Source organism: Sinocyclocheilus anshuiensis, unplaced genomic scaffold, assembly GCF_001515605.1.
Source record: "Sinocyclocheilus anshuiensis isolate Anshui unplaced genomic scaffold, SAMN03320099.WGS_v1.1 scaffold1626, whole genome shotgun sequence".
NCBI classification, from domain to species: Eukaryota; Metazoa; Chordata; class Actinopteri; order Cypriniformes; family Cyprinidae; genus Sinocyclocheilus; species Sinocyclocheilus anshuiensis.
The window spans coordinates 1,221,553-1,234,004 of record NW_015547254.1 but is presented as its reverse complement, the minus strand read 5'-3'; the positions used below and the strand labels follow the sequence as shown (position 1 = coordinate 1,234,004).

General features: G+C 35.7%; 1 protein-coding gene across 1 annotated transcript in view; it reads left to right on the top strand.

Annotated features, from left to right (window-relative positions):
- Window positions 1-12,452, top strand: part of ctnnd2a (catenin (cadherin-associated protein), delta 2a) — a 179,813-nt gene that overhangs the window by 108,630 nt on the left and 58,731 nt on the right. The window contains exon 12 of the mRNA XM_016503673.1: window positions 3,326-3,509. Coding sequence (XP_016359159.1) covers window positions 3,326-3,509 — 184 coding nt within the window. The remainder of the gene's footprint in view (window positions 1-3,325; window positions 3,510-12,452) is intronic.

Below are 12,452 nucleotides of genomic sequence, written 5' to 3'. Positions count from 1 at the left end.
CACTTTCTTTCTTTCGTTCTTTCTTTCTTTCTTTCTTTCTTTCTTTCTTTCTTTCTTTCTTTCAAGGCCAGTGAAAAGTGGGCGATCACTGTTGTGCTTTGTTAAATCTCTTGAAATTCTGCATTCAAACACTGCTAGTATTTTTGCTTATTTAGTCACGTTGTCTAAAAGCATCTGCTAAATAAATATAAAGTACATTTTCAGAATTCGTAAAGCGTCACAGAATTCGACCCTTTTCCTTGAATGTTTGTTTATTAAATATTTGAGCAAATTTGATAATGCTTGCACTTGCAGCTACAAAGAGAGCTGTGTGTAATTATGCAACTGTGGAAAATAATGTAAAGTGAATCTAATAAAACAGGAGCATGCTAAAAGCATGCATCTATTCTAGCTACTATGCTGTTTTCTGATTAGAACATAATTGTTGTGTTTGGCTATATTTATGGTTTTATATTAGCATGAAAATGTCCTACAAAAATAAATTTCTCTCCTTGCAGCTGCTAGACATTAGAATGTTCTGGAGATTTAGGATGAAATTAGACATATCCTCTGTGATATAGCATCTGTCAGGATAAATTACTGCCTCAGAGAGTGAGCTCTCTCAGGTGAGATATTGATGAGCTCAGGATAGGCTAATTAGCTGCACGCATGGCTAAATTGGTTATTTCTCATTTGCGGGATGTTTTAGTATTGACTGCTTGAAATTGACCTCCTACAGCCTTAAGAGTTTCTTCTTGTTGCAACTTGAAATAAGTTGATGATTGATGGTGTAAGTGGCCTGGAATTTTGTAATGCTTGTCACGGTAGAGTAAGGATCCTTGAATCTGTTCGGAGCGGCATACTACCTTTTATTTAAATAAAGTAGTATGCAGTAAGTGTACTACTATGTTCTATTATTATTATATATTCTACACCACTGCTCAAAAGTATGTGATCAGTAAGATGTTTTAATACTTAGTTACTATTTGTAGTTAATAATTCGTTTTAATAAAGTCTCACCTACAGTAATATTGTGAACTATTATTAAAATGTATTACTCACCCTCAAGTTGTTCCAAACCTGAATGAGTTTGCCTTCTGGTGAAGAAAATATTTAGAAGAATGTGGGTAACAAAACAGTTCACGGTAGCCATTGACTTCCATAGTATTTTTTTCTCTCCATACTGTGGAAGTCAATGGCTACCATTAACTGTTTGATTGATTTTGGGTGAACTTTCTGTAATGTAATCTCTTTAATGTTTAAAAAAAATGTTTAAATTTTACTGACCCCAAACTTTTTAAATGGTGTATGTACATTAAATTACATGCTGTGAAAATACTGTATCCCACAATGCAATGTGTTTGATCTTTTCCGTGTGGCTAATCACCATGGTGACGTAAGAAAATTAGAGCTGTCTGTGCAGGTCTTGAGATGTTTGCTTACAAACTGATGAAACCTTGTGTTGTGTTGATATCGTTAGTCAACTGTAGAATTGTATGAATTTTGTCTTTGGGATCTGGAGGATGAGATGCAGTAATTAGCATGTTTGAAAGTCTAATTAGGTGCATTGTTTCTTGTCCAAAACATGAAAATGAGGGGCTTTTCTTACCAGTCATAAAGGAGATTGCTGTGTAGTCACATGACTGTTATGCCCACAGAATATGGCTGGTTGATCTCTGCTAGTTTAGGACAGACCTCCCACACAAATATATACGAACATACAGTATCTGCTTCACTTTTTATCCTTCAGATCTTTCAACATACTGTAGCCGCCATCAAACTGCATATCAGAGTTATGCATATGTTGGAGAACAAAAGGTCTTGACCGAACAAACATTTTGATTGTCTCTTCCACTGTCATTATCCATTCCTAAACAAAAATTAAAATGCTAATGTCTCCATCCTCCTCTTCTCCATAGTTTCTATTTGTTTATTAAATTACTGTCTGAGGCAAATATGATGTTTCTGCAAGAATGGCTTTGACAAATCTCTAATGGCTGCAGTGATAACAATAACAGGGACGTGCTACAGTACGTGGAACCAAAGATATTAATCTTGGCATGTTTTTAATAGTCTGTAAAAGTTAGCCTTGTTACTGTATGTAGGCTGTTTAATTTTAGCCGACTAAGAAATTCTGTTTGTTGTAGCATTTTTATCTATTTAAAAAATGGAATCTCTCAGATGTAATCTAAAGGTTGTGCAGTACAGAGGAGTTGTTTTATATGAATTGCATCTAGTAAATCATATTGCTTAAGTTCTCCCTCTGAGTCTTGGCGAAGCTGTGAAGGAGTTTGGTAAAATGCTGTTAGTCCGCCATTGTAATGTGAGACTGCATGCTTTAAAGCATGTCAAATTATGTTTTTTTCCTCTGGTGTTCAGCTCTACATTTGTGTGGGTCTCCGAGTCTGTGTGAGACGTTGTCAAAACCTGTCTCAGGTTAGCTCAAGCACAGAATTGACAATGTTCTGTGAATGTTTTACCCTTCTGAAAAAGTAGTAATAGAAAAGCATTATTTCTTGTGCATTACTGCAGTCACTTTCAAGCAGGGGTCTCGAAGTATACACCACACAAATGTTAAAGCAATAGTTCACCCAAAGATGTTTTGAAAATTTACTCACCCTCGGGACATTCGTATGTCTTCATCGTAACAGATTTGGAGAAATGTAGCATTACATCACTTGCTCACTAATGGATCCTCTGCAGTGAATGGGTGCCGTCAGAATGAGAGACATACAGCTGATAAAAAAATCACAATAATCCACGACTCCAGTCCATCAAATAACATCACGTGAAGTGAAAAGCTGTGTTTGTAAGAAACAAATCAATCATTAAGGCATTTTAACTTTAATCTGTCACTTCTGAATGAAATAGCAGAACTGTTTTGGACTGTTTTCACTTGTAAATGGATATGTCTCGTACTCGTATTTTAGCCGGAAGCAACAGTTTGTAGTTAAAAATGTCTTCATGATGGATTTGTTTCTTACAAATATGCAGCTTTTCACTTCACAAGACGTTAATTGATGAACTAGAGTTGTGTTGTGGATTATTGTGATGTTTTTATCAGCTTTTTGGAACTGTTTTTCTGACGGCACCCATTCACTGCAGAGGATCTATTGGTGAGCATGGGATGTAATGCTAAATTTCTCCAAAACTATTCCGATTAACAAACAAACTCATCTACATCTTGGATGGCCTGAGGGTGAGTACATTGTCATTAAATTTTCATTTTTGGGTGAACTATTCCTTTAATAGTTTGTCTTCAAATATGGTTCACAAATGTTGCAATAGAGATGGCTTTACCTATTTGCTATGCCAAACATTGCGCTTATGTGTTTGTCCTGTGCAGGTGTGTTGTGGAACCTGTCCTCGTGTGATGCTCTGAAGATGCCTATAATCCAGGATGCTCTAGCCGTCTTGACCAACACCGTGATTATACCCCATTCCACCTGGGACGTGTCCCCACATCAGGAGGACCGCAAGCTTCAAATGCACACATCTCAAGTACTTCGCAATGCCACCGGCTGCCTGAGGTCAGTATGTGGGTGCTTTTCTTATATGATGGAAGAACGTTCGTTTACAGGGATAGTTCACCATAAAATGTTAATTCCTGTCATCATTTGCACACCCTCATTTCATTCCAAACCTGTATGACTTCTGTACAACATAAAAGGAGATATTTACATAGTGTTTCAACTGTTTTTCTCCATATAATGAAAATAAATGGGCATCACCGAGTCAAAGACAGTCAAATGGGTTTGGAACAACATGACTGCAGATTGTTGATATGTGTGGATTGTTCACAGATCCATTTGTGCATAAATTGCCACATTGAAATGAATGTGTAGTTCTACATAAGGCCGACTTAATGTTGGAATTACACAGAAACTGTGTAATGAAGAGTGTACACTCTTGTTCAAAAAGTTTTTTTTTTTGACAGAAATTAATACTTTTATTGAGAACACATTAAAATAATCAAAAGTGACAGTGAAGACATTTATAATGTTATTTAAAAAATCTATTTCAAATAAATGCTGTTCTTTTGAGCTTTCTGTTCATCAAAGAATTGATGAAAGATAAATGAAAAAATGTATCCACAAAAATATTAAGCAGCACACAGGAATAAATTAAATCATTTTATAAAACAGTAATTTTAAATTGTAATAATATTTCAATTTATTACTCTTTCTAATGTATTTTTATCAAATAAATGCAGCCTTGGTGAGCATAAGAGACTTCTTTAAAAAACATTAAGGACCTTACCAACCTAAAACTTTTGAACAACAGCATATATTGGCATGTTCATCTAAGTGGCGGCTCTTGACCTCAAAGAAATTAATGCTGAATGAAAAAGATAGACTACTTTGCAAATTTCATTCACATATACCTGTGAAACTATAACCCAGATTGCATTTACAAAACAATTCACATACGGTACCTGTTTGGAACGCAGATGCAGTCACAACCCCAATGATTGTAAATGGGCTGTAAAAGGCAGATCTCTCATTAAGAACAGATTGTGGTCTGAACAGTGTGGTTGTTTCTATGGCAGCTGACCACATGATGTAGAGAAGAGAGTTTCATATCTGGACCACTAAGAACGATGGTTCCTTTGATGAACTAACAAAAAAAGCCCCAAGAGTTTGGGATTTTTACACCTCCTTCCTAATCCATACGGAATGAGGAACAAGCCTGACAAGCCATTTCCCCCAGCCACGTCAGTTCTGTTCATTCGTAACTCTAGATTGCCTGCAGGTAAAACTGAATCATGTGATTTATACATAGCTTCTTGTTGTCAAGAGTTGGTTGAAAAATAACTGAGAAAGTGTTGATTCTCTTGGGTTGAGTTTCAGTCTCACGTAAGGTTTTATTCTTGTATCCATAGCAACAGCGCAGTATTAAACTACATTAAAGTCAGTGCTGTGAGAGGAACACGCTGCTTTTGTTTGCTCTCCAAGTTTCCTTTTAAGATTTCCTAAACTAATGAAATTTTTTTAAGCCATACTTGGAGAACTTTTGCAGTTTCACTAAACTTAGCTGTTATCAATTATATTTTTACCTTCTATAAGAGATTTTTGAATTTACATGAAGAGATGTGCATGTACTGTATGCAAATAAACACTGATATGCAAATACAAAATACAAATACAGTCGTTTTATCCTCTGATTTTAGTTTTTCTCTAAATGACAAGTCTGCTTCTGATTCCAGCAGTGAATTAGCCCTCAGAGTGAATGGCAGTGTCATGTGTTTCAACAAATCATCTTCTGTAGGAGCGCTGTAAAGAGGCAATTACCGTCCTCCGCATATGAGTTTGTCAGATACGCATTATGCAGACCGTGTGATTGTGGACCACACATATCCTCTACTACATTTTCATTCATTTGCACAGCTAGTTGCTTATGATAGTTTAGTAAAAACATGTGCTGTGGTTATTTAATCTGACGGATGAGTTTGGAAATCGAATATGGATTTTCCGAGTAATCTTTCCACAATTCTTTCAGTGATATTTCCACAATCTTTTAACAATCTTTCCAGTTCTTTTTAGTGAATCATAAATATGCAGCGAGACAAGTATAGTGTGATTCAGAAGCAAATGACTCTTATGAACAGGTTCTTTTAGTGAATGAAAAATGCATAGCGAGTCCAGGAAATGGACAAATGGCCCTTAAACGTTTACGGTGAGACCAGAAAAGTGTGATTTATGAGCAAATGACTTGTATGAACAGGTTATGTTTAGTGAGTAAGAAACATACAGCAAGACCAGTGTAGTGTGATTGACAAGCAAATGATTCTTATAAACGGGTTCATTTTAGTGAATCAAAAACATACAGTGAGACCAGTGTAGTGTGATTCAAGAACAAATGACTCATATGATGTGGTTCTTTTTAGAGAATAAAAAACATACAGAGCAACCTATGTAGTCTGAACACAATCCCAAACAAATGGACACATGGCTCCTGAGAGTTGGTTCTTTATAATGAATCAAAAACACAGTCAGTAATGTGAGTCATGAGCAAATGGCCCTTATGAACAGCTTTTCAATGAATAATAAATAAACAGCAGTACCAGTGTAGTTTGATTCACAACAAATTACTCTTATGAACATATTCCTCTTATTGAATCAAAAACATGCAGCGAGCCTTATTTAGTGTGAATTATGAGCAAATGACTCGTATGTGGTTCTGTTCAGTGAATCAAAAACATAGTGCAACCTATTGTATGTTGACCAAATCTTGAACAAATGTCCTGCAAGATCTAGTTATTTTTAGTGAATCAAAACATACATGTGTTATGTGATCTACAAGCAAATGACTCTCATGTACAGGTTCTTTTTATTGAATCAAAAACATAAGCATGATCAGTGTAGTTCTATTCACAAACAACTGACGCTTATGAACTAAAACAAGAGTCATTCCCCAAATGAATGACTCTTATGAGCCGGTTCCTTTAACAACTCGTTTAGAAATATGAGTGACCAGCTTGAATCAGTCATGCACTGCCCTGTACAATTTACAACTAAAGCAGTAAGATGTTTTATTTAACATGTAAGCATAATGGACATTAAAACTGAAATATGCAGCATGCTTTGCTTCAAATGTTTCAGGTGCCCCGAAAATATTTAATGGTAATTTGACTGAGACATTTACATTACATTCTCGCTGTCTCTTCTGGGTATCACTTTGAAGACAGTCGAGTTGTCAATTTCTGACAATTAAATACTTCAATTCAAATTGATAATGTTCGTCAGGGTGGGATTTTTTTTCTCTCCCTTGAGGGCGGGAACACTTGAGCAAGCCATTGAAAATCAGTGAAGCAGTGTTTTTGGAATTGAGCCTCGTCCCAATGGGACTTAGACACATTGCTGCTGTAAATCACTTCCACAAGCAGAAATCAAATTTCTGAAACCTGCGGGTTTCCATGGGCACAAAAATCTATCTAATAGAAAGAGATTTTCTCAGCCACAAAACACAATCCCTCATGACATCCCAAAAAGCCATCACAACATTGGATTTTCCTTCTCGCTTTCTCTGTCAGACTTCAATGAATGGATGAATCAGCCATTTACACAGTTAAACAGCTCCGTGCTCTGTTTAGGTTCGGCAGCTCACCAGCTGTCAGTAGGATCTTAATCGAACCTGAATGGCTGCCCGCTCTTATGAATCTTTTCCTTTCATAATTGTGTCAGAGCTTCCCTCCAACCCTCTAATGTTGATTGAGGGATTGTTTCTGAGGCGAAATGCACTTATCCTGTAGTGAGATCAAAGAGTAAACATGATAACTTGAGTTTAGACTGACTAATGCTCAATTTTTCTCCCAATAAACCGCATTAAAGAACTGTTATGAGTTTGTTTTTTCTGCTCTGTGCGGAATGTCGCTGGAAATTACAAAAGCACCGCTGACTCACAACCCTTTGCCTTGAATGTTTATTCATACATGATCAACAGTTCATAGCACATTTATACTTGTTAAATAAACTAAATCTGTGCCTTTTGAGAGATCTACTGATCACAGAATCTTAAGCCACATTTCCATGGATGAGATGCAGATTGTGTTTCTAGCTAATTTGCTGACTTTCAGATTGTTTGTTTATTTTGTTTTAGTTATAGCTTTTGGCTTTTGATGAAAATGTCCTCTTCATTTTGTTATTGTTTTGTGACGCCATATTCATTCATTTTAGTCAATTTTACTTTGACTAAAATGGCATCTGATTTTTAGTCAACCAAAAATATTTTAGTTGATGGAAAAACCATGGTTTCCATTATCATTTTAAGCACCACAACTGTTTTCAACATTGATTATATAAAAAAAATATTTTAAGCACCAAATCAGCATATTAGAATGATTCTGAAGGATCATGTGACACTGAAGACTGAAGTAATGGCTGCTGAAAATTCATCTTTACCATCACAGAAATAAATTACATTTTAAAATATATTCAGATATAAAACAATTCTTTTAAAGTGTAATAACATTTCACAATATTACTGTTTTTACTGTATTTTTGATCAAATAAATGCAGCCTTGGTAAGCATCAGAGACATTCAATTAAAAAAAAAAAAAACTTGCCAAATTCGGTATTTAGCTTCAGCAGGATACTATCTGACATTATTTACTATAATTGGATTATTTGAAATGGTTTTTCATAAACATAAGCATTGTTAATATATATATTGTTAATATCTATTTGTCATATTTTCAGTTTGTTTAAGTCATTTAATTATGGTCATTATGCACATTTTTATTATCTTTTATGGCCGAAAACAAAAAAACACTGTGTACAGGCATTGCTGAGATAAACACTGTTTAATAGGCTTTATAAGACACTGAAGCAGCTCTCCTCTCACAGCAGGTGATTGTGTTCAGTATTTGAGTAGCTGTGGAGGTCCGTGTTGGACTGCAGGAGGGGGAAATTGTGCTGTTGGTGCTCCAGATGTTCTGGTGCTTCTAGCTCACCTTGCCATTTGGCTTCTGCAACCGTGGTAACCACCCTACATCTAGTGTCACCCGACTAGAGACCTGGCACGTCTTCATTTTGGCTGCTGTCATAAAACCTCACAATTCATCTAAACAGACAATCTGTCAAAATCTGCTTCTTGCAGACAAGGTTTAGAAAGTGTTTAGTGTTCAAATACTAAGTCAGTCTGACAATGACACTTCCTCTATATTCTCAGTGGTCACCAGCCGAATGAGTGTTTCGAGTTTATTTTTACAAGAGCACATTGTAGCTGTTGAATAGTTCATTTAACCAAGGCCATTAAAACACTAAAGAGCAGACGTTTCTCCTTGTAAGGAATTTTTAAGGTGTGCTTGATTGAAAACAGCTCTAATTGTGTTCAATAAGTAATTTGCTAACAAAGTGTGCTAATTAATTAGATAGCATGTGTGAGTGACAGAATTAAAGTGAAATTAAAATTAAAGTGAATGAATAAGCAATAAAATCTAAAGGGCTCATTAATTGTGGAAAATTAGCCGGAGCACTTCTGACGATTCTCGGTGAATCATGTGACCTCGCGTAAGTCTTAAACTTCATGATGCTGATGCATGTTTTTTATTTGTGTTGACCAACATTGGCATGCCAGTTTCTTAATTAAAATCGGACCACTGAATTATTGAAAATGAACTAACTAAATTAATTTTCAATAATTCACCAGTTTGGAGTCTACCATTCCATTTATCTCAACACAAATTTCAGGTTTTCATCCCTAAAGCACTCACTCTTGTGTGCAGAAATACTTTTTTATGTTGCAAATTAGCCCCAAAGTGAAATTATATAAATAATTACAATGAATTATAATTAATTACAAATATTTATATCAGCTGCCAGTAGTTACGTAGCAGAATTAATATTACCATCAACTAATCAGTTCGTCCAGTGATAATTCAGCAGTTTGGAGACTACCTTGCTACAAACATACACACACTCATGCATACATACACGGGAGTTAAAGTGGATGAATGAAACCGTTAGAGAAACCAAAGAATGCAGCTTTGGAAAATGAGTCAGTTAAAGATCTGAGCAGAAACCATCAGTGCTGTTTTACAACAGGGTCTACAGCTTATAGAGTTTGTGTGAACTTTAATGTAAGGACTTAAATATTCATATGTAGCTCACATTAAGCTATCGTATTGCTTCAGAAGTAACACAGAATAATTCGCACAATCGGAAAAAAAAAAAAAATCTCGGATTTGGATCGGCTCTCTCTGACCGATACCCGATCCAAGAAAAATGGCACAGCATTACATAAAAATGTCATTTTAACATTAGTGTAATCATTTTAACATGAGTTTAGGAACTGAATAATAAAAAGGAAAAATAAAACACTGCGTAGTATTTACTCTTTGAATTCAATATGCACTGATTCTTATTTAGCTACAAAAGTTATTTAGGTAAGAGCAGTGAGTGATTTTCTCTTTGTCTTTTGTTCATGGCCCCAAATATTGCAAGCTGTAGCGATATGCATATTGCGATATGTACATTTGCGATATTTCGATCATTTCGATATATTGCACAGCCCTATTTGAAGGTTTGGTGGTGTTGGAGTTGTGATCATGTTCTTCCGGGTTGAAGAGTGTCAAACTCCAAAGATGTTATTTTGACTCTGTGGTGGTTGGGAGAGTTTTCTCCCAGGTGGAAAGTGAAGACATGACTGTAGTATGTAGACATGCTACTGTAGACTGTAGACATGACTGTACTATGCCGGCCCGGGACTTAGTGAGTCCCACACAAGCAGCAACCAGGAGACAAAGCAGAAGATGATGAGAGAAGAGAGAGAGGTCACTGATGTAGTGGCTTGTTAACTTCTGACAAGTTCACACCTCCAAGGCATCAGTGAGCCAATGGTAACTTAAACTTTCGGAGGGAAATTTTACAACCCTTTGTTTGAAAGCTGGCTCATTTGCATTATCAGAGTGGCAGGCACTTTTGTGTCCCTTTATACTCTGATTAATATAACAAGCATACAATGCATGTTATGAGGAGGTGATATGCACCAATGGATGGTGGACTAAACAAGGGTTATTTTAATAGGCCACTGTTCAAGCATCTTACTGATATTCAAAGATGTCATTTCTAGCTCAAAAGAATCACACAAGCCTCTGTTATTAATTTAAAGCAAACTTTTAGAGCTAGCTGTGTGGTTTGGGCTGTTTTGAAGCAGATAACAAGGTTGAGTGTGTTTGCGTGTGTGATTACCTGTGGCTCTCTCAGCAATGATAATGCTACAGATAATGCTAGTTCAACTGTATTTCTCAGCAGTGGGGCGGCACTGTCGCACTTACATAATGTAGCTTTTATAATTAAATGAACAGTATGTATTTGAGTAAATTATTGAGTAAATTATTATTATAATTATTTATAATTGTTAGCTTTATTTTATTTTATTTTTTATTGTTTATTCTAATTTGAGAGAAGTAGTGACTGGAGTGATGCAAAGCTAATAAGTAATAAAATAAGTGGACATTACATATTTGTGTTAAAAATATAATAATAATTTAACCCAAATATATATTTAATGTTAATTTAGTTATTAATTATTAGCCTTATTTTACTCATTTTATTTATCTATTCTAGTATGTGATTATATTAGTGATGCAAAGATAATAAGTAATAAAATAAAAAGACATTATGTATTTGTGTTTTATTATTATTATTATTATTATTATATCTTTACTCAAGTGTGTATTTATTAATTATTAGCATTGTTATTATTTATTAATTTTATTAATTTTTTCTAATATGTCAGAAGAAAGTGACTGGAGTGATGTGACGCTAATAATTAATCAAATTCATTTATATTACATAAATGTGTTTTTATTATTGTTATTGTTGTTGTTGTTGTCATTTAAACCTTGGTACATAATGTACATTTATTTATGAATTATTAGCTTTATTTTATTATTTAATATTATTAATTATTTATTCATTTTAATTATTTATTGTTTTATTACGTGAGAATAAAGTGATTGTGGAGTCACACAAAGCTAATAATTAATAAAAAAAATTTTAAAAGATCATTGTATTATATTATATTTATTATATAATATTATTGTATTATATTTATATAATAATAGCATCCTTTGTAGCGTCATTATATAATTTATGGAGAGTAGTGTAATGCTCCGTTATCTCTGTCTGTTTTTCTTACACATCCTCACTCAGCACACAGCGGTGCAGCACTCCTTTTACAAAAACTATAAGGACCTTCTCAAATCAGAAACCGTGGGTGGACAGAACAATCCGTGCTGCAGTAAACAAACGCACTGCCGCATACAACGCCGGTCTGTCGTTGGGGAACATGAGTGAGTACAAAGCATCGTGCTATGATCTCCGACGGGCGGTAAGAGCCGCCAAACTCCGATACAGGGAACGAATAGAGTCTCATTTCCAGCTAAATGACTCTCGACGCATGTGGCAGGGACTGAGGACCATCTGTGCCTTTCGAAATAAATCCTCTGCAGCTGTGAGAGCAGACCCGTCGCTGGCTGACGAGTTAAACTCTTTCTACAGCCGCTTTGAATGCAATCGAGGCAGCGCGACTCTGCCGATCAGTGCGTCAGGAAGCGGCAGACAGAGCAGCTATAATCATGTAATTACTGTGTCGGAGGACGAGGTTCGGAGGGCCCTAAAGCGAGTGGACGTCAGGAAAGCAGCAGGTCCTGATGGGATTTCTGGCCGTGTTCTGAGGTCCTGTGCTGATCAGCTCGCTGGCTTGTTTACATCCATCTTTAATGAGTCCCTTGCTATCTCGGTGGTCCCCACCCCCTTTAAAAAATCTGTCATCATCCCTGTGCCTAAGAACAATAACCCCTCTTGCCTGAATGACTATCGTCCAGTTGCCCTCACGTCAATAGTCATGAAGGTCTTTGAGAAACTTATAAAGAACAACATTTGCTCCTCCATCCCTGATACTTTAGACCCACTTCAGTTTGCCTATCGTCCCAACAGATCTACTGAAGATGCCATCTCTCACGTCCT